Source organism: Canariomyces notabilis (genome assembly GCF_033297395.1).
Source record: "Canariomyces notabilis strain CBS 508.74 unplaced genomic scaffold N656scaffold_21, whole genome shotgun sequence".
NCBI lineage: Eukaryota > Fungi > Ascomycota > Sordariomycetes > Sordariales > Chaetomiaceae > Canariomyces > Canariomyces notabilis.
This window is the reverse complement of record NW_027041843.1, coordinates 304,867-325,858: the sequence shown is the minus strand read 5'-3', so window position 1 is coordinate 325,858 and position 20,992 is coordinate 304,867. Positions and strand designations below refer to the sequence as shown.

The window sequence follows — 20,992 nt, the reverse complement described above, 5'->3', positions numbered from 1 at the left end:
AGTCAAGGCCCAGTCCAAGGCGTATTCGGCCAGAGCCCTTTAACTCTGTGCTGTAGAGGGCTGTTTTGAAGGACAGGCATAGGCCAGCCGCGGAGCAACTGGCGTCCGGCGCACGACCTTCACCTGCACTCGGCGCTTCCATGCCGCTGAGTTGGAGGAAATAGCGGGTCACGACACCCATGAGTCTTAATATCGCAGCCACATCACACTTCGGCGCTTCTAGGCGACAGCCGCAGCTGTGCCAAGACCCTGTGAAGCACGTCCCGGTGCCCGGGCAACTTCAAAGGGGACGGAGCGGGAAAAGAATCCTAGAAAGCAGAAGAGGTCAATCAAAAACTTCATGTACATTCAGGGTTCAATCCTTTTGCACAAATTAAGTTCTCTTGGTCGATGCCTGACCTGGGATATTGGAGTGGAAGGGGAAAAGCGTGGTTGACCACAGCATTGACAAGTCTAGTACTTTCTAAATTGTATGTACTGTACATCTTGAATGCATATCGACACCAGACAAGGTGAGTCTACCATTCGACACCCCAAGTGTGATGTAACATGCAGTACCATACTCAGCCAAGAGAGCATCCCCCGGCAGGCTGAAGCAGAGAGGTCCAGCTTACAGCTTGCTAATGTCCATGACACTGAGCTGCACCTTGTTGGTAGTGCTGGGCGGCAGCTGGCCGGCGCCCATGATGAGCAGCTTGGTTGGGTCGTTGAGCACGCGCAGATGTCTCGTGTAGGCATTCTTCTCGGGTGTGGCAACCCTCTTCCAGGGCGTGCCGGCCTCAGCCAGGCCCGTGTTGACGTAAATATCGCCCGAGCTGTGCGCGCTGACAATGATGGTCCCGTTCTTGCCGCCCACGGGGCTCCAGACGACGTACGGCGAGCCCGTGGGGATGTAGCCGTCGGTGGTCTTGAGCGAGATGCCCGTGGCGGCGCCAAACTTCTCCGGGTTGGACACGACCTTGTAGTAGACCGGGAACTGGTACGAGGTGGTGATGGCCGGCCCGCCGCCGTACTCGTACGCCATGATGTACTTGCCGTTGGGCAGGCGGGCGACGGTGGGCATGCCCGGGCGGTCGGTGTAGGTCGGGTACGTGACGTCGTTGACGACTGGGCCCCAGGTCTTGAGGTCCTTGCTTGTCTGGTGGACCATCTTCTGGCCGTAGGTCGTGTTCTCCCGCTGGTCCGAGTAGTAGCAGATCATGGTGTTCTTGTACTTCATGAGGAACGGCTCCCAGACGGGCGTCAGGCCGTTGTTGGGGATGGCGACGCCGCCTGCTGCGATGTGCGACACAAACTTCCAGGTCACGCCCCGGTCGGTGGAGGCGTAGAGGTCGATCTGCGTGCTCGACAAGTCCGTGGGAATAGAGCTGCCAGCAAGCAAGACGGTGTCCTTGGGAAAGCCAGCAAAGGCTTCATCGAGGATGTACAGAAACGGCTGATACCGGAGTCCATAGCCCTGGGCCTGGTCTTGGACGCGCGAGATCTCTTTCCAGTTGTACCCACCGTCGGTAGACTTGTAAATGGGGAAGTACACCGGGGGAGGCTCAGGGCTATAGTTCTCCCATGTCGCCAGCAGCGTACCGTCTTTGAACTGGGCAGTGCGAGCGTACAGCACACGTGGATCCGTGTAATTGTCTGGAGGCGTGAAGACGACGCGTTGCGCAAAGGTCGCTGGCGCGTCTTGCTTCTTGGGCGCAGCCGAGACGAGAGGGAGAATAGTGAACAACACGGTCGACCACTTCATCTTGACGGATAGTGCGGAAGACGTGACAGCGGAGGCTCAAAGGACATGGTGGACGATGAAAGCTGGTGAGCATGCAGCTACTGGTAAATATAGAGAAATGTTTCGTGACGTCCACAAACCTCGGCCCTACCCGTTCCCGTTCCTGGAACCCGCCGGAACGGAACACAACTCTTTTGGATGTTGGAACTGGGATGAGTTCCACACTTTCTCCGGGGCCCCGCCATTGCCACGAGCACAACGCTCGACATTCATTTGCGCGGATATGGGGTGCTGGGGAAAATCTGGAGAAGATGTGGGGTAAGCGGGCTGACTGTCGATTTGTGGCAGTGCATCACCGAGACGGTAACGACAATACACCGAGGTTATGCGCCAAATGGTGGCTCTGGGGCCCCGAATGCTAGAGCTCAACTCCGCTCGCTGCTAACATCCATTGCCCGGTCCTCGTTGTTTCTCGTCATCCATGACACACCTGCTTCCTAACGTCTCTATGCTATGAAATTGTTTATTATTTGATTCATATGGTGTTTGTGGTTAGGTATGCCTCATGTCGCCGCCAAAGCTACGTAGCACGTATCATTGCCCCAAGGTAACTGTGGTTAGTGAGCGTAGCGTAGCCGTCGCTTACCATCGTAAGTGCAGTTCCGGCTCACCGTTAGTTCCGGCTCATCAAGCCACATAACCCACAAGTAATCTTAGACCTGTTTGGCCAATTGGTCCGCCAAGCCTTGGCTGTGGCTTACAGTGGGGCAGATGGCTGTGTGAGCCGGAACTGCACTTACGATGGTATCGCTTTAGCAGCTTCGGCAGTCGCGAGTCGCGACGCAGCTCATTTGTGGATTTTAGTGTTGTGGGGTTTCCTTGGCTTACATTATTCAAACCAGTGCCGAGCCCAGATTCCTGCTCGTTTTTCCTTCCACATCCGCTGACGGTTAACACATGATGAATACAGGTTACGTACCACCACCTCGCTTGCTCTGTGATTCCACGGGCTAGCCGAGGCGGCACGGAGCAAACGATCTGAAGAGGTTAGGGCACAGCCGAATCGCATTTCCTCCCCAGCGATGAAGTGGCTCGTCAGCATTGTTCACCAGCTCGCTAGTCCGGCCTCGCTTTATGACTGCCCCGAAGGAGCTTCGACTGCGTTCTCCGAGGATCCGACCCCGTCCGTCGGCAATAACTTACTTGCGAGAGGAGGATACCAGTATTCGTGGAGGTCAACATCGAAATGCTAGTTTCATTGTGATTTGCCAGTGCCAGGTCCTTGTACATGCCCACCACAGTGGGATGCTGGAACCACGTTACCCACGCCTCATATTATCAGCATTATCATTACTGCATGCTAACGCCCCATGGTCCAGTATTACCTTATTACGGACCATCAAATGGGCCAGCGTAAAGGAGATCACCAGGGTTTCCATTCACCTCCCCCCAGAGCGACCGAGCCTCGTGGTCGATTTCTCTCTTCACCACCTCGGCCTCACTCAACTCTTTCTCGGCACCTTCCCGCGCCAACCTAACTGTTCAATGTTAGCCACTAACAGTTTGATTGAGTAGAGTCAAACGGCAGTGGGACATAACTCCGACTTACCATGCAGATACACCGCCGTTCGCTTCCCGCTAAACAAGGCATGCGGCACGTTGGTGACGTTGTCCGAGTTGGCATCGCCAATGGCATATACTCCCGGAATATTGGTAACAAGCCCGGCGCTGGGATCAGCTGCAAGACGACCTCCATACAGGTGAACGCCCATCTGCTCGCCTACTTTGGACGTCTGCTCGCTGGGATAGCTGACCAGAAAGGCAGCCCTTTCGACGGGGTCACCCTCGCTGAAATCGACTCTGAAGAGATCGTACTCCGGATGCGTCGGCAGGCTGGGGTCTTCGGTACCGTCTGTTCCGTTCCTAAGCCGCGTGATGGCTGTGATGGTACGATTGTCGATTCTGACGCCGTGGATTTGCAAGTATCTCTCCCACTGGGGAGACTTCGCCTCTGTTATGTTCCGCATCTCTTCGGTATCTGTTCCGTTGACGAAGGCAATGATGTCACTGTTGAGCGTCACCATTTCGCGGACGGCAGCGGGGACGTTATCAAGACTACCGAGCAGCCCTAGCGACTGGTTCGCGTGCTCGTGGCCGTCACACCATGGACACCAGAAGATGCCTTTACCCCAGTTCTCCCGCAACCCGGGCGTGTCTGGCAAAAGATCCCGCAACCCCGTCGCAAGAACAATTTTGCGGGCCGTTACACGTCGCTGCTCGTTGGACACTGGGTCCGTGGAAGAGACGACGAAGAAACTGTTCTGGTCGTCACCTGGCACGATGTCTGTCACAGTACCGTTGGTCATGGTGACAGTCTCATAGTGCGATATCTGCTCGCGAGCAGCCCAGCGAAAGTAGGCCGGAGTGACACCTTGACCATACCGTCAACATGAGTTCATTGGCATATCCAAGCGGGGAGGTAAGGCAGGTACCATCAAACCCAACAACATCATGCATATGCCTAGTTGGTCCGTTGCGGTACTCTCCTGAGTCGATCAGGAGAACGTTTCGGCGCACTCGAGCAAGGCCGCTCAGAGCACTGAGTCCAGCGGGACCACCGCCCACAATCACAGCATCATAGTTGATTGGTATCTGCCGGGGAACAACAGCGCTGCTTGCCAGCGGAACAAGTGCTGCTGACACTAGGGCACTCAAGAAGCGCATCATGTTGGCGAAGTCAATCGTCACAGAAAGAGGGCGGGGAAAGTAAGTGAGACGGATGAAGCAACGAAGAGGAGCAGGATGGTACGCCCCTGACAGAAGCCATTCCTCGAGAGACCTTCAGCAATATATACCCATACGTAGGTAGAGCTAATGAGCATTCTGCCCGCTCTGCTGTGTAACTACGATGTTGGGTCCGTCAATGATCGACCACCCGACAGGGCAGATCGCAACGGGACTTTCCGCTGCATCTTTTGTGGGCACCAATGTTGACGTGGTGATCATCAGCTGATCGGCAACCTCAGAGACAGGCGGATGCTTTATATTGGCGAGCAATCCAGATTTGCCATCCGTCTGTCTTGCTTGGTCCTTGGTAGGCATACATACCTCTGAGACATGCTTTTTGCGGATGACACTACTCTGCCTATTATCAGCAGAGCGCGAAACATTTTGACGTTAAACCCTTACTAAGCAACTCAGGCTACGAAGATCGGTGATGACATTCGAGGTTTTCCTCGGCCCTTTTCCTTCCCGTCCTGGATCTGCCCACAACGATGGGATTTGACAGTCCTAATGGCAGTAGCGGCCCCAAGTACAGTACGATGTGCCACTCAAGCGGGCCGAGCCTGGCTTCTACTGTCCTTCTACACACTCCCCGGTCAGGAAACCAGCATTTAACCCAACTGCATGTCTCGATCTCAATACAACATGTAAGCGACGTGCTGTTTCAGTCCAATACCTGAATCTACCTGCCTACAACCCCATGCTCCGTTTGCGTATTGACATCATAAGCAAGCTCTTTTTCACGTCTTTCAGTCTGAGCCCGCTCCTACCACAATGTGTGCACTTCCATTCGTGGAAGAGCCCTGCGGGTTAGCTGTTAAAGAGTCATGGCTCACCGTGGCTCTTCCGGCCAGCACTGATAGGTCTTACATGTACATACGTTAGGGTGGGTTACTCTTTTCAAGCAAGCTAGGGTACTCCGTTAACAGAGGTCCTGATTCTAGGTCGGGTATAACCTGAAGCATCTCAGTGGCCGATCCAGTACTGTGACACCTGATCTTATCAACAAAGTAAAGAGGCTGCTACACCTTGGTAGTCCTGGCACTGGATGATGGACACGGGGGCACCATTGAAAAGACGGACCAACTCATTGGGAAAACCTATCAGGCAACGGCTAATGGCCATGCCTCGGTTGCAACGAGCAACTTAATCGACCCCTCCTGTTTTACCAGCTACTGGCCGCTAGATCAGTACTACGGATCATCATGCCCATATTATACGAAATATAAGGTACTACTTAATCAAGCCTTCGGCGGCATTGAAGCGTTCGCTTCTGCTACCTACCATACTTCACTGTGACACGGTACAAGTGCCAGATGGATCAGATTGTGCGACACTTCTGGTAGGCTTACCCCGCACGAACTTCCGCAAATCAGAGACTTAAGCCCGGTTGACAACAAGCCCGTTGCTCTTTTTCGCCCTTTCCAAGTCCCATCAGTTTCAGCACGGTCGCCGCTTCAATTCTACGACCCCTCCCGGATCCCCTCAAGAAACTACCTCCGTCCTCTTTCTTCTTTCTGAGGATGGAAGATCACCAGGAGGGATCAATAACCTGTCCGAGCGCACTGCCGCACAACCTGGTTCGTGACCATGTCACTCACTATCTTGGCTGCATTGATATCCGGGATCGGAAGGGATACTTCAACCTTTCACAATCCCACTGGCATGGATCGGTGGATGCACATCGAGAAGCAGAGCAGGCGAAAGAACAGATAAACTTCGAGTTACGATCGATACGAGAAACGCGGGAAGCAATTCTCAAGAACAATGACCAGTTTCATATTGTTCGGAATGTCGAAGAGAGCGGCAATACGTGGAGAAGCTCCCCGGAATACCACATGGGCATCCCCCAAGTACGGAGGTGGAAGTCCTTGTCTGGAGCGGGAAGAGGCAGCGTTAGCCATAAAGACACCAATAGGAACGATGACCCGACTCCCTATCCCGATTCATCCAACAACACTACGGATAGGGCACCACATGAAACGGTTAGCGACGCCGCCCACGGGTATGTCATGAGGCTTCCTAGACCAACAGAAGACCCCGATACACAATCCACTCTTCGCATATATGAACACAAACTATCAGTCCAGGATCTACTGAGCCGGAAGGATCCCTGGTCTATGGCTTTACCCTCTCAAGAATCTTCCAAGTACATTCGTTACTACCACCTACCTGCCAACAATATGGAGGTGAGGAGATTGATTCCCCGTTTCTCCTCTTGCAATGTACTACGTGCTAATCCAAGCACCGCACACGTGATATAACTATCAATGATGTGTAACTAACATTTGTGAACAATAACACCATGAAGTGGGTTGAGGTGAGAGCAATACTCTGAGTCATATCTCTGTTGTGGCACTTAGCTAATTTCTGGTCCGTTAAAAAACGTAAAGGAAGCAATAAGACGATATGCTGAGGGGCACCTTTCGCAACCTGGCCGTGAAGTTGAACCAAACGACCCTGCTCTTCTACAAGAGGTTTCAAGAATACTTCCACCCCATTTATGGCGCGGCCGTCAGCATCCAAAACGACACGACCTCCCTTTACGGCACCAATTACCAGTGTGTGTCCGGCTTGGAGATGTCGGTTCAAGATGGTCACCTTCAGCTCGATACATGATTTTGGTTAGCCTTCAGCTCAGGTCATCTGGTGATCTTAGCTCTCAGGCTTGCTGATGCCGTTCTTTCAGATGCCATACTTGCACTGGGACACAGTTCACCATCATAGGGCAATCTCGAATTTGATTGCAAATGTCACTCACGAATACCGTCGGGCTCGGCGCTATGAGGAAGAACGGGACAGAGAGCAGAGAAAACTTGCAGAATATCGCCGGCGAAACCCGGCGTCCTCGGGATCGTCAAGCCCAGCATCCCCAGCACGGTCAAACGCACGAGTCGATGTACCGACTACAGGTACCAGTGCCGGGAACCTTCGACAGTCACCCATCCGTTCATTCACCAGATTGGCAGCCATTAAGTTCCCACAATTCAAGAGCTTCAGGAAATTCTATTTCGATCAGTACGGCCGTTTGATTGTCTATAGTGCCCTGGGACAGTACTTGATCGATGCTGCTCGCCTTTTCACAGCCATGACCCTGTATCAGGACGCGACAATCATACGTCGTTATTTATTTGCGAACACCCCTATTCATCCGCGTCGCAGCCTTAATCAGGCAAAGTTCTGGACCACAGACCCTGCGAACGATGGGGACCGGGACCAGGTTGTTTGGAACGCAACGAGGCCTAACAATATACAGCCTCATGAACTTCCGGACGACCAGTCCAGCATCGCATCAAGTGTATCGCGGCTTATCATGGTTGACCAACTTTGGATGTGGATTCTAGACCCTAGCACCGTTGTCACAGCGTTCCCAACTCAGTATGGATATCGAAAGCACGAACTATCGGACACTCACTCGTCCCTACGTGCGAGACTTCATACAATGGGGATCCAACACAACCCAATCGCTTTCAGTTATCACCTTGCCCTGGTGATTATCGATGAATGTACAGATGCTCTCTTCGACCGTCTTTCGCCCCCAGCAGGTGAACCACAAGTCATTAGCATTTTCTCTGAGAAAGTTGACGACATTGTAAGTCAGACGGAAGTGGAAGTACAAAAAGATTCACCGATACTGATCTACTGCTAAAGAGAAAGAAGCACAATATGCTGCTGCACGAACTACTTCGGTGGTCGGAAAGTATAGCCGCCCTACAGTTGTCAGCTATTCGAGGCATCACCCCGAGGGAATTTCTGGAGCGCTGTCCGCTACCAGCAAGCATTACTGCTGAAGCAAATCTGCAGGTTGAGACCAATCACGTCATTGAAGAGCTCGAAAACCTAGTCCATATAACCCGAATGCAGGCCAAGACAGTGAGGACTTTCTGCAACCTTTTCTCTCAAAAGAAAGTGGAAGGGATTCGGGAATTGCAGGCTCGGGAATTGCAGGCTCGGGAATTGCAGGCTCGGCACCAAGTAAAATTCGAGACCGTAAACACGATTTGGGAGGACAAGGAGTTGAGCAACTGTGCGGGGAATTTACAGCGGAAGTTGGACGAGCGGCTTCGTAGCCTTGAGGAGTTAAGGGACAACGCACGCGAAGTAACCCGCGGGGTGAGTTCATTCCCGGACCCCTTGCGTCGAAACATGACTGGGGTACCACGTCATTCAAGTCGTAACAAACCGTCGTGAGGCTTTCAGTTAAGCTAACAGCTCGTGTACTCAAACCATAGTTGAAAGACACACTTGCTCTCAAGGAGCAACAAGACAATATCATCCAGGGCTGGCGCACACAACTCGAGAGTTCCAAGATGATGGACCAGAACCGCTCTATTCTAGTCTTTACCATCGTCACAATCATTTTCGAGCGTCCTCGTGCTATCCCTGTCAGGGGCTTTTGCGATCCGCATCACACTGACTTATTACCTAACTTCTTGTTCCCCTAGCTTCCCTTGTCTTTCCTAGCCACCGTTTTCGGGATGAACGCATCTGAGTTCTCGTCGGAGAACAACATGTCCATACGTGACCAGTTCAAGTACATCTGTATGTGGTCTTACCTCCCCATATTCATTCAGTCATTCCGAGTCGAGCTGAAATTGAACTGTCATAGTCCCTCTCTCCGCTACCGTCATCCTCCCTACCGTTATTTTCGCCCTCACAGACGTCGCCCACGATATCTGGATTCTCTTAGGGGACTATATCAATGAGCTAAGTCTCTATCTAGGTTTCCAGGACCTAGCAGTTGGGATTCGGCGAGCGGCGGGTGAAGCATCCAGCGCGTCGAGAGAGCGAGTTGCAAAAGCCACGGGTCGCCGAGCGGACTGAGGAAAGCAGAAGCGTGAAGAGGGGGATATGATTTGGAGTTTAATCACAGGTCTAGAGAAGACAGGAGCAAGGAGACAAGAAGACCAAGGCTATCAATGGCCTGAAACGGGTTATCGCCAACTTGGTAACTTGTACTCTGGGAGTCTGGGACAGGGCCCGGGTCGTAGTACAGAGGGTAACTGAAATATTGATGCGATTGTCCATAACTCTCCATAAGCCACGAACGGTAATAGTCTCTCGTGCTTGTACTTAGTACCTTAGTAACTTCATAAAATTGGGAGAAGGAAGGAGTTTCCTGCTCCTGCAGAACTCAGTACACGTGGCCCGGGTGAAAGCTAAGTAGGAAAAAATTCGATATAGATGCAGGCGTTGTGAAAGATGATGCAATGGCCAATGAGCGTGCAGGTAGGCTTGACCTTGGGCGTTGCAAGTTGCAATTCGAGGCTCAAGCTCCACGCTTGCAACCTGGAACCAATTTGCAACTTGAGAGCTGTTCAATCGACGCGCGGTACCTCTGTACCGTCAGCCCGGGGCTGACGACATTGCAAGCAAATGGTTGATGGTCAACGGTCCTTTACGGTCGGCCGTCGGTGTTAGCACAATTATGGCAAGCATTACTGGGCATACGCTAGAGGGTATATTTAGTGAATTTTGGGCCTGTACCATCCTTTCCCCTCATTTGGCCATTGGCATCCATTCTTCTACAATCGGCGTGTTTGTTATGTCCGAAAACACCCACGGGGTTTGGAGTCAACCATCCTAGCCGGGCAGTACTACCCCTCCCAAATCCCGTGTCGAATCAGACTGTGACCTCTTTTAACTCTGTTTCGCCAGTATCATCTGGCCAGCTGTGAACCAGAGACAGATACCTAGATACCTAGGCAGTCGGGGCAGTGTGCCCATATATACCCCTAACCCGGGGGACTCACGCCCATCCATATACCAGTCAAATTCACGCATCTACGGTACCTAGGCGAGCTAGGCCACCCCAACGCAGGTTGTATTTTTATATTGTTGTTGGTTAGGATCCTCCAAGTCTTGCGAGATGGAGGCTCCGTCTCTACTTCGTACCAGTAGGAGCCGGGAACTCCGTACGAGACACGGCATTCGCTGCAGTGTCTCAATTTGTGATCAAAAGGAAGTAATATTCAAATTGCAGCAAAATCAACCTTCAATGTAATGTATTCTACTTGACCGTTGATGTAGATAGATACCTTATGTAGATCTGACTTAGGGTAGTACGGGGATAGGGTGATCGTGGGTGTGGTTGCCAGGGAGTGGGTGTAGGAGGATAATTCTGTCAGGGTTAGGCTATATGTGGTCCATGGGCCCCGCACTGCCTCAACTGCCTACATATCAGCCCGTATTCAGGGCACCTTACTGGGACCTGGACCCGAGCTGGATAACTCTAGCCCGTCAGGGACAGGGTGGTTCGCGTGGCGTGCGTCCCAACCTGAAGGCTTGCACCTTGCAAAGTTGAGGTACCTATACTGGTTTCAGCTTTGCGTTGACGATACAACCTATATGCATAAAGGATGACGGTTGGTGTGATCAACCAGACCAGGTACTTTGTGTAAAGTCCCGTTTAGGTACAAGATACCTAACGCTCTCACTCCGCTGCAGTGATAACGGGATGGGTCAACCAAAAACGATCGACGCCCAAAACAAATCTGGTTGCCTTCTTTCCACTCGGAGGCAAAACGTTTAAGGGTAGAAATTTCTTGCCGGATCGGGCCAAATGCGGTCGGGTACAGTGATAGGTAGTGTTGCACAACCGAGACTCGGTATGCGGTACAATACTACGAACACCATTCTCAACGCCAGTTCGTGTGCCATCAGCAGTTCAGCACTACAAATCGGCATGAGGTCAAGTTGTTTTCTGCAGTTCCAAGTGAGGAAAAGGGATAAATAGGTGCCTTTTCCCCCAAATCTAGGTTCCATATTCCTAAGTATCTTCAGTTCTTCTAGTATCCACCGTCTCGGTCCTCTTATTACACTGGCACCATCTGTTTCCAACAGGACGTTAGAATACTTACTCTTCAATCTCCTCACGCTCCTCGTCCAACTCAACATGGACAGGCCCCGTGGACCAGCCGAATTTTCAGCGAATGGGCCAAGTGTCCAAGGTCATAGGGTGCATACGAACAAGAAACCACAGTCGATTTCGCGTACGCAACCGAGTCCAGGCGGCCACAAGAACGTAGATCTGAAGGTCTGTTTATTCCTCTGTCGTCCCAGTTCCTATGTTTCGCTCATATGTTTCTACTTCGTCCAATGCAGCACGTATACACAAAGGAGAGGACAGTGTTTTTTTGCCATTATGATAACCGTAGTTGACCATGCGCAGACACTTCAGGTCCAGGTTTTCGGCGGCAACCGCTACGACCCTATCATGCGGTGGCTGAATGAAAGTCATGAGGAGGGCCCCTGGAATCCATATGCTATCAAGACTTGAAGTAATCAAGAAGCTCTTATGGATGCTGATTACCAGGTAGGTGGGGGCCCTGGGGGGGTATTATCCACGATGGGCGGACGCCAAAGCTAAATACTATCACAGGTACAGTACAATACCTTGGTAGGTAGGTAGTACCTATTGTGGTCCAGGCCCATGACGGGCACAGATGGGTACAGATAGGTACAGGCGGCCTATATCGATAGCATTTTTGCGAGCTGGGTCATGTTAAGTGACTTAGGTACACAAATCATGCGATTCATGAACATACCTACCTACCTAGATAAGGTAGGTCATAAGGCTGACAGACTATGCCTCGCTTGCAACAATGCAACGGTGGTCGTCTACCGTTGCTGGCATTTAGTATCAAACACGAATTGGCGCACTGTACCTCCTGCAGGCAGCGACCCGCTGAGTGGTACTTTCGTTGGTCACGGTGATGCGTAAGGTACCAACTCTTCGTCCAGAGAGGCAGCCGGTGTCGTGTTGCGTTAGGCACCAGGCTCCTTCACAACTCCAACAAAACCCCCTCACGTCTCTTCGTTCAGGTTCAAGCCTTCAAGGGGATCGATCAAAAGTGTTCTACTCATTTTGGCCTCGGAAATGGAAGCCCTGCAACCACCACAACATGGCTCGGGATGTGCCATGTGGAAGTTGAAGCTCGCTCTGCGTGTGGCTTCCGCCGTCTTTTGCATCATCATCGCCGGCCTCGTCGGCGGACTTTTTACCATGGGCTTAGGGGGCAATGACACGATGCTTGTCAAAGTTCTCATTATCTTACCCACGGTAGGTCACCATCTCCAAATTCTTTTTTAGGGACATGTTTGACCATGCTATTTCTCCCCAGCTCACCGCTGTCTGGATATGGGACCTTGCTGAAGGTATCTGTATTCTCGCGCGCAATGGCAAACGAGGAATCCACCCCGGGGCAATTGTCGGCGTGGACCTCATATTCTGGGCGGCATGGATGTCTGCCGCCATATTCGACGGCATCTCGGACGTTCCCGCAGCGAGGAGTGAGAGGGAGTTTATTGGAGACAATTCGAAATCCTCTACCTACTTGGAGGTCGTACGAAAGAAAGGTTGGCCCATCTTCGTATTTATCGTGGCCCAGGTGTGAGTGACGAAGCTTCCCGTCTGTCCACGGTGATACCCACAGTTGGCGTGCTGCTAACCCCCTCTGTATGAGCAGAGTTGTGCACTTTGCGCTGTTTGTCATCGGCTGCCGGGAGACACATGTGCGCAACAACACGTTCACAGTTATCGACCTCGTACAGGGAGCGCCATCCTCAGGTTCTCGGAATCCCCGCGGCACCATGATATATCAGCAATTACCCGACGGCCAGATAGTCCCGGCCTCCAGAAAGTCATCTAAACTGCCAGCCGAAGTCCGGGCATACCTGATGCAGTCGCTGGATGGACATGGTCAGCCAACCACTGAAACTTTGCCAACACCGCGGCAGGCACTGGTATACCCGTGGGCTCGACCTTCATGACCACTCATGGGCTACTATCAAGCCCACGGGTAAGCACCCCTGAGAGGGCTAGGTTGGGGAAGATATTATGATGAGCTTGTTCGCCAGAATTCACAGGTTAGCCAGGGGCAGCTGACAAACGGCTAGAGTGAAGTCCGAGCCCGATTCCGAGGCCTGGAGTGCTATTGTCTGGATCGTACTAGTAAATTTTTCGAGAAGCGGACTCCAATGTTGTATTTCTAAGCGGTCTTGCACTACTAATTTTTTAAGATCTCCGACGAGGTTGATTGGTAATGACGAGGACTGCCTCATGTCCGCGGCACACCTTTTTCTCTCAACCATATCAAGCAAGGTAGTTTCCCCTCAAAGGAGCACATGATGGATGCTCCCGCACACGGATGGTCGAACCGACTAGTAGTGGATTAAGGTGGCAACCCTTTGGGTCACAATGCTCCGTTCTCTTGTACCCCTGGGCTTAGCCATCTCGGTGGTGGCGAGGCCGTCCCGTCGATGTTCAGACGTTGCATTCGAAGTGCCCGTCACGAGCCAGAATACTGTATTTTCCTCGCCGCCAGACCCAAACAACGAGACAGAAATCGTCCACTTCATGCGGCAGGTATTTACTGGAAACATTCCGGCTACCAACGGCACGACAACCGTCAGCGACACCTTCACCATCAAAGGCACCTATTGCGCTCCCCATGATGTCAAGGCGAGGGACACACTGGAGGTTTTCGTCCACGGTGCCATGTACAACAAGTCGATATGGGCAGGCATGGGATTCCACGGCCCATACGATTGGCACAAGTACGCCAACTCGAGGGGATACGCCACCCTTGCCCTGGATCGACTAGGCCACGGCGACAATCCTCAACACCCCGATCCTCTCAGCGTGGTGCAAGCACAGATGCATGTCGAAATCCTGCACCAAATCATTCGCGCCGCCCGCACTGCGAGCTCCCCGATCAACGTGCTAGGGCGGGCCTTTAACAAGGTGGTTTACGTCGGACACTCCTATGGCTCAGCCCTGGGCGCTGCGCTGGGCACGCAGTACCCTGCTGACGCCGACGCCCTGGTGCTCACCGGGTACAGCAGCTATGTTGACTTCTCGTTGCTCGCCGCGGCCGACTTTTCCAGCGCTGCCACGTCCGACCCAGCTCGCTTTGGCGGCCTGCCCGCGGGCTACGTGACCATGACCAACGAGACGCAACACAGAACGGCCTTGTTCTTCCCAGGCGGCTACGACCCTGCGATCCCGCCCGTCGATTTCGCCTACCGAGACACCATCACCGTCGGCGAGATTGGGTCGCTGCCGTCAATGTTGGGTGCCGCGGCTGTCAATTACACGGGCGCGGTCCTGGTTACTACGGCCGTGCAGGACGCCTACTTCTGTGAGGGTGATCAGGCGCAGTGTGAAGCCCATCTTGCAGCCACAGGAGACTGGTTTCCCAATGCCGTCCACTACGACTATATCGCGCCCGACAGCACGGGGCACGACCTGACGCTTCACTACACGGCCCGGGATACTTTGAAGAGGGTCCATGCATGGCTTGATGCGAAGTTGTAGATGGTAAGACAAAAGGGAAGCCTTATGGCTCTGGCCCGGTAGCGAAGATCAGAACAAAAGAGGCTAGGGCGTGACGTACGACTGAGACAGTCGAAAGCGAAGTTAAAACAGATCCCTGGCAAGGTTGGATCGCCTCCTCTCGGCGAGACCCAAGTAAATTCACCACGGTGGACCTCTTGTCTTCACGTATAATCCTCAATACTTTGTCTGTATCTAACTGTAACTTATCCGGTAAGCAACAACGGGCCCAACCAACAGGCGGGCTCAAATACCCAGTTATGATTTCTGAAACCCGACCTGACATCAAGACCGTACCAGATCAAGTTGGAATTAGCTTTGACTAGCGATGACGGCTGTAAGCCGGCATCACGACTGTGCCTTTCCAATGTTGAGCATGGTCTTGATGCTGGATGGTGCGTTGCGCCTACCGGCACTCCCGTTCAGGCCTTCCCGTCTCCCCTGTATCTGCCGCGTGAATCAACGTAGGGCTGCATCTTGCAGCTTCCCATTGCCCCCTGTCTTGACACTTCCTGCTTGGCAAGGACCGATTGATTAATATTGCGGTGTCGTACCCAGGGCTTTACTGCATTGATCAATCTTGGCAAGGACCGATTGATCAATATTGCGGTGTCGTACCCAGGGCTTCACTGCATTGATCAATGGTCAATAGCGCTCATCCCCAATCTCGCAACACTCGGGACCAGATGCTTTTGGGTCAGTTCTGTACACCATTTTCTCGCCCGAAGCGGGGAGTGTCAAGAGGGGGGGCAATGGGAAACTGCAAGATGCAGCCCAACGGTGATTCAAGCGGAACCTCCGTTGCCTCCATGATGTTTTTTGTGGTGTCGTCGTAAGTTATCCTTGCGAGTGAACCGCTTGGAGCACAGCGAACATCGGAACTTTCTCATGCCCCCGTGCTGGAGTGAGCTGCAGTGTCGCTTCCAGTCTGCCGAATTGCTGAATCGCTTCCCGCAGCCAAGGTGACCGCATTGAAAACTCCTCAAGTTGTAGTCAGCATTATGACTGTGATTTTTTGACAGCATGGAACTCAGAATCCATGTAGAATCATCGCCGGGAAACTTACGGGACCCGCGCGGGGGCTCGGTGAACGGAAGAGCATGCCTCGCGCGCAAATGAAGGCTCGTCGATGCCGGCGGTTGAAGGGCTGCTCCCGCATTGTGACACAGCCGCATTGGAAGCCGTTGCAGAACTCGATTCCACGAAGAGCGGTGTGTGTTGTCCATCGGAAGCGGCACTGAACAAGTTCGAGGATAGCGATTAGCTCAGCGGTTCGCAGTGGCTAACGAAGCTCGGTGGCTCATGGGCCGCATCCGCGGAGAAACCTAACTCAAATTCACCCAGATTGGAGGTTGTCTGATGAACTTCAAGCCCGACTGTAGCTGAGAGAGCCGGGACGCCCGGGCAAAGTCCTGGGATTGTGACATCATTGGACGTTGAGATGGGAATCTGGTGGAGAGCGACTGCTGAATCTCGAGGGCCAAGCATGGGCATTTCAAGCAGCGCAGTGTCATAGTAGGTCTCAGCCCAGCTGGGATCCGGGAGTGAATGCGGATGCACAAAGGGAAGGACGAGCTCGGCCTCCCTCGCGGCCAAAGTTGGCGCCCAGAAGTCGATCAGACAGCCATTCGAACTGTTCGGGAAAGGATAACTCGCGACGACAGAGGTATTATCGGTCATATAACCTCCACCATGTTCCCATGATCCAAGACCTTCCAAACCTCCCCCATGTGAAGAGTAATCTAGGAGAAGATCTTCTTGCTGAACATTTCCCTGCTCTCTCGAGGCGATGATTCCTGAGGATCCCGATGACTCAGTCACACCAGCATTGGAAAAGAGCAAGCCATGTTCAGCAAGAAGATCTTCTTCACGATCACTAATCCATCTTGTTGAAATGTGGACGGCGATGCGGGGGCTAAAGAAGCCCCTGCCAGCGGAGGAATGGAGGGAAGATCAAAGGCCTAGATATCATTGTTAGCATTCGACGGAAACCTGCCAGCGTAAGGTAGGTGGGTAGCAAAAGAGACTCACTCGACCTGTTAGCAGGTCACCCAAGCGACAAGACACTTGAGGGCCTTGCGTTTCAAACGCCTTCGGTCGATGGTTCCGAGGGACAAGCTTCGAAAGGGCCCTTCGTCATCCAGCGCGTATAAGTAGACGAGTCCTGGAGGCATGGACAGAGCCAAAGCAAGCTCGGTCAATATTTCCCGCGCAATGCAGCCTCCATGCAAAGCTGCCTCCTCAACTTGGACATCATTGGGTCGCGGTTCTGCACTTTGCTGCCTCTCGACCCAGGCCGAGCCAAGGAAGCCAATCGCGTTGATTGTGTTCAATGTGTTGGTCGATCCATCTGCAGGACCGATGCCTCCCGCTTCTCATACCGGGAAATGGGGCGAGATCAATTGTGAATGGCTGAAGCAGAGAGCGATATGAAGGCCAGATTGGATGAACTTGCTCGGAACTGTGATTGTCAGGTGGCAGTGCGGTTTCCCTCCAGTGGCAGTGTGGAGCCACATTTACCCTAACCCTTAAGTTTGGATGAAATGTAGGCAGGTGAAGGGTTAGGGCTATATGTGGTATAACGCACCCATCTCCAAGAATATGCATTCAAATAGAATAAAAGTTACCAGTCTCAAATCCGAGGTGACATTCCCATGTACGTGAGAGAAGGGTACTACATTGCATAGCATGACATTCACTCATAAACACATAAACTGTTCCGCCTGTCGGTTTTGGCTAGGTACGGATTTGCAGTTTGACGGGTGCTCTGAGTGTGTGACGTCACCGAGCACATTGTGGGAAGGTGGGGGACTGCAAGGGGAACCAAGCAGAGAGAGCTCTCCTGATGGAGCTTCATACCAAGTACTTTTTCCGCCGGTCAACGGTGGTGGTGTCGTCACTTCCCTAAAGGAACAAAGACTCTGGCCAGGTCCTTTAAGAGGAGACATTTGCTTGTTCGATCCTTCCCAGAATCACCAATCGATCTTTCGATGCATCAAACCAGCCAATAAACCGTTATAACTCGCCATGCCGCCGAGAACGCTCCCATCAATTCCATCGCTCCGAGCAGCCTCTTCAAGGCTGCCACATCGGCTCATCTCCGCCTCACAGCGACGCTTCGTCAACACGGATAAGGAGGAGCTCGGTGGAGTGGGCGGCTCTGAGCCTCCTGGGCCGCAGAAAAATCCCGTCAACTGGTGAGATTGCAGGATTCTGTTCTTCATTCTTTCAGCATCATCTGACATTCCATCAAGGAGGGCAGGCACCATCACGGCTGTAGGGGTTGGGCTCGCGGGGTTGTGGATGTACAGGGCCAAAACCAAGTCATAAAGTTTGCATCACGTTGTGCTATACCCTGCGTCAATACCCATCAATTCTTGCCTACCTAGACTCGCACTTAACCTAAAAGTCTTCGAATGTGCGCAATAGATTGAACGAAACAGCGGCGGGCCCTCCAAGGCTCGTTCCGATGATCTCGTCACCACGACAAGAGAGTCCATGCTAGGAAACCACATAATTGCCGATTAGCATCATAACTGATGAAATGGAGAAACCACGACTCAGCTGTCTTACAAAACACAGATATTTCTTCTCCCCAGGCGCCAGTCCTTTATCCACAGCCTGGCCACGAGCAGATGGAGGGCGAGGCCGTGTCTCATCGACCTTGAACAGCGTCGACCGCACTGGTTGGCCGTCTTTCAGTGTCAGTCCTGGCAGGGACGATTGTAATACCGTTGCCGGATCTCTCTCGTCTCCCTCTTCGGCGTCCAAGAGCACCAGGATTAACTGTTCCGCAGCTCCTGCGTTCACAGAGTTAGCTAAGGATCACCAGTTCTTTCCCAAACTCCCAGATTCAACATGAGATGCTATAGCCTCCGAAGGAAACCGAAGCATGAACAAACAGGGTTCCCTCTCCTAACTCAAACCAGAATGATGGCCACACCAAGCCAGATAACTGACCTTGATAACCCGCCCACTGTTCCGCTCCAGCACCCTCGCGCTCACCACTCTTCGCACTCTTAACCTCCTCCCAAACCTCCATCTCCACCTGCGCCAGCTCAAAGATACTCTTTTCTTGTCTCTCATCATCCCGCTCACCCTGCCCAGCAGCAGCCTTGGCGGCATCATTCGGACTGGCAGTAACCTGAACGGTCAACGGCACAGACCAGAACCCGCACCCTTCCTCATGCAGCCACCTAACGTCAGGAAGCCAGTACACAGCCAGGTATGGCATGGTCGACTTCTTCATAGTGGTACTATCACCATCGGCACTAGCAGCAGCTTTCTCGGTGGTTAGGCCTGCCGGAGCTGGGGGGGAGTAGTAGTACCGTGCGGCGGCGCGGATGCCAGACGTGGCGAGCAGGTCGGGGATGTGCTGCGTGTCGTACCAGGCGTTGAACTGGGCTTGGGAGAACTCGGACGGGTCGGCGGTCAACTGTGTGCGCACGAGGATGATGCCTGGTTTCATGTTCTCGGCGAAGCCGCGCGAGTTGTTGGGATGTTGTGTTGCTGTGGTTATAGTGCGGAGGTAGGGAGGCGGGTGCAGCGGCTGTTGTTCAGCTGTTTGGCCGCTCGCTGAGTCGTTGAGCTTGTTGGTGGCTTGGTGTTTGACTCTTTGGGTATGCAGACTGCAGACACGGATGAGGTCATGGGAAAGTGTTCAGAAACAGCACCCTATAGTACGTGTAAGTTGATAAGTGGGCACTGCGGGGAAGTGGAAACTGAATACCTATATCAGCAGCCCCGACATGACAGGCCGAGGCCGAGCTGCTTCTCGGGTGCGGGAATCCCCAGATCGGGGTCCGGTGTCCGGGCCGCTACGCTGCTACGCATGAGTCAAGTCATATTGTCAGGCCGATCTTCCCGCAGCACTGCATCATCGAAAGGCGTACATGGAGATTGTTCGATGCGGGTCATCAGGCTTCAATAATACATCTATCTGGTCTCTGACTAGTCTATCGAGGTATGCTTCTATCACTCCTTTTGCTAACATCTGGTTCTATATAGCATTTCCTATTCGTTCTGCTAACGATCGTCCAGCTCTTAAGAAATCAGCACCCACTATTCCTGTCTCGTAGCTCTTGTTCTCTTGAGCTTGGAAGGCAGTGATGTAATAGGCTACGCTCGTTTCTGCCTCTTCCGTGTGGAAGGAGCTGTGTAGCCTGGACCGCGCTTCCGGCCGCGAGGAGGTACATAGGAGGGATCTTGGGAGGAATGATCTGATGGGGTTGGAGGCTCTGACGGGGATGGAGGATCTGGTGATACATCCTGCTCTTCTTCATTTTGCCCTTCTTCGTCCTCCGCATCTTCATCCTCCTCCTCATCTTCATCCTCCTCCTCATCTTCATCCTCCTCCTCGTCTTCATCCTCCTCCTCTTCTTCATCCTCCTCTTCCTCCTCTTCCTTGTCTCCTTCCTCCTTATCTTCTTCCTCCTTGTCATCTCCCTCCTCGTTATCTTCATCCTCGTCTAATTGTTCATCCTCGTTTATTTCTTTATCTTTGTGAGATTCATTATTGTCAATCTCCTCTCCTTCATATTTATTGCCATCTTCATTTTCGTCAATTTCTTCTCCTTTACCCCCACTGAGTTCTTCATCCTCGTTGACACCCGGTTGGGGGTGAGAGGCCTGTGATGGGTGCGACGAGGGAGGTTGTTGGGGATTTGAATGCCGTGATATGGGCCTTACCAGACGTGGAAAATCACCTGAGGAAGGTGGGGAGTACGATGGGGAGCGTGGGAAGCGAGGGCCCGGAGGTGGGACGTCTCCCCGATCGTCCCCGTCAACACCCCCTTGTCTTCCGCCGCGTCCCCTATCACTGTTGTTACGGCCCACTCCCCTTCTGATGGCGCCTCTACCATCCCCGCGATGGTCATCTCCTTCGTCGCTGCTCTCATCGCCGTCCTTGTCACCACCTGAGCCGCCGGAGCCTGAGTGTGGCGGTTGACGAGGCGGGAAGCGAGGAGGCACGTCTCCCCCTGGATCGCTGCCACCACCGTCATCCCCTCCATCGTTGTTCTGATGGTCGTTGTCGTCATTCTCATCATCATCTGGCCGTCCCTGGGGATTCGGAGTAGAACCTTGACTGGATGGTGCGTAGCAATCGCGTAAGAACTTCCTGATCGCATCATCATTTTCTTTTCCTCCTT

General features: G+C 52.8%; 8 protein-coding genes across 8 annotated transcripts; 4 read left to right on the top strand and 4 right to left on the bottom strand.

Annotated features, from left to right (window-relative positions):
• Positions 1–415: 415 nt before the first annotated feature.
• N656DRAFT_782172 (glycoside hydrolase family 93 protein) lies at positions 416–2,006 on the bottom strand. The gene has a single exon (XM_064815714.1). The coding sequence runs from the start codon at positions 1,742–1,744 to the stop codon at positions 611–613; it is 1,134 nt and encodes a 377-aa protein (XP_064667701.1). The 5' UTR covers positions 1,745–2,006; the 3' UTR covers positions 416–610.
• A 1,106-nt stretch (positions 2,007–3,112) lies between these two features.
• On the bottom strand, positions 3,113–4,447 carry N656DRAFT_714546 (pyridine nucleotide-disulfide oxidoreductase-like protein; the record flags this gene model as incomplete). The annotated part of the gene is made up of 3 exons (XM_064811984.1): positions 3,113–3,261; positions 3,333–4,154; positions 4,216–4,447. 3 exons carry the CDS (start codon positions 4,445–4,447, stop codon positions 3,113–3,115), a joined length of 1,203 nt encoding a protein of 400 aa, XP_064667700.1.
• Positions 4,448–5,935: 1,488 nt separating this feature from the next.
• N656DRAFT_847246 (uncharacterized protein) lies at positions 5,936–9,331 on the top strand (the record flags this gene model as incomplete). Its single annotated transcript, XM_064819261.1, has 8 exons — positions 5,936–6,696; positions 6,819–6,827; positions 6,901–7,131; positions 7,197–8,099; positions 8,159–8,620; positions 8,740–8,892; positions 8,953–9,049; positions 9,117–9,331. The coding sequence occupies exons 1-8, from the start codon at positions 6,031–6,033 to the stop codon at positions 9,329–9,331; spliced, it is 2,736 nt and encodes a 911-aa protein (XP_064667699.1). The 5' UTR covers positions 5,936–6,030.
• Positions 9,332–12,334: 3,003 nt separating this feature from the next.
• On the top strand, positions 12,335–13,279 carry N656DRAFT_847245 (uncharacterized protein; the record flags this gene model as incomplete). Its single annotated transcript, XM_064819260.1, has 3 exons — positions 12,335–12,569; positions 12,631–12,899; positions 12,976–13,279. The coding sequence occupies exons 1-3, from the start codon at positions 12,387–12,389 to the stop codon at positions 13,277–13,279; spliced, it is 756 nt and encodes a 251-aa protein (XP_064667698.1). The 5' UTR covers positions 12,335–12,386.
• A 586-nt stretch (positions 13,280–13,865) lies between these two features.
• Positions 13,866–14,825, top strand: N656DRAFT_714602 (uncharacterized protein; the record flags this gene model as incomplete). Its single annotated transcript, XM_064811989.1, has 1 exon — positions 13,866–14,825. The coding sequence occupies one exon, from the start codon at positions 13,866–13,868 to the stop codon at positions 14,823–14,825; it is 960 nt and encodes a 319-aa protein (XP_064667697.1).
• Positions 14,826–15,378: 553 nt separating this feature from the next.
• N656DRAFT_299775 (uncharacterized protein) lies at positions 15,379–16,776 on the bottom strand. Its single transcript, XM_064809169.1, has 3 exons — positions 16,174–16,776; positions 15,910–16,080; positions 15,379–15,824 (listed from the first exon to the last, which is right to left on the bottom strand). Exons 1-3 carry the CDS (start codon positions 16,521–16,523, stop codon positions 15,629–15,631), a joined length of 717 nt encoding a protein of 238 aa, XP_064667696.1. The 5' UTR covers positions 16,524–16,776; the 3' UTR covers positions 15,379–15,628.
• A 925-nt stretch (positions 16,777–17,701) lies between these two features.
• On the top strand, positions 17,702–18,609 carry N656DRAFT_847244 (uncharacterized protein). Its single transcript, XM_064819259.1, has 2 exons — positions 17,702–18,040; positions 18,098–18,609. The coding sequence occupies exons 1-2, from the start codon at positions 17,871–17,873 to the stop codon at positions 18,171–18,173; spliced, it is 246 nt and encodes an 81-aa protein (XP_064667695.1). The 5' UTR covers positions 17,702–17,870; the 3' UTR covers positions 18,174–18,609.
• N656DRAFT_299623 (uncharacterized protein) lies at positions 18,528–19,554 on the bottom strand. Its single transcript, XM_064809168.1, has one exon. It carries the CDS (start codon positions 19,309–19,311, stop codon positions 18,697–18,699), a length of 615 nt encoding a protein of 204 aa, XP_064667694.1. The 5' UTR covers positions 19,312–19,554; the 3' UTR covers positions 18,528–18,696.
• Between the last annotated feature and the right edge of the window lie 1,438 nt (positions 19,555–20,992).

Coding starts and splice junctions, on each gene's coding strand:
- N656DRAFT_782172 (XM_064815714.1), bottom strand. CDS start 1,744: ATGAAGTGGTCGACCGTGTTGTTCACTATTCTCCCTCTCGTCTCGGCT.
- N656DRAFT_299775 (XM_064809169.1), bottom strand. CDS start 16,523: ATGACCGATAATACCTCTGTCGTCGCGAGTTATCCTTTCCCGAACAGT. Junction 16,081..16,173: donor TCCAATCTGGGTGAATTTGA/GTTAGGTTTCTC, acceptor GAACTTGTTCAG/TGCCGCTTCCGATGGACAAC. Junction 15,825..15,909: donor CGAGCCCCCGCGCGGGTCCC/GTAAGTTTCCCG, acceptor CTACAACTTGAG/GAGTTTTCAATGCGGTCACC.
- N656DRAFT_299623 (XM_064809168.1), bottom strand. CDS start 19,311: ATGAAACCAGGCATCATCCTCGTGCGCACACAGTTGACCGCCGACCCG.
- N656DRAFT_847244 (XM_064819259.1), top strand. CDS start 17,871: ATGCCGCCGAGAACGCTCCCATCAATTCCATCGCTCCGAGCAGCCTCT. Junction 18,041..18,097: donor CAGAAAAATCCCGTCAACTG/GTGAGATTGCAG, acceptor CATTCCATCAAG/GAGGGCAGGCACCATCACGG.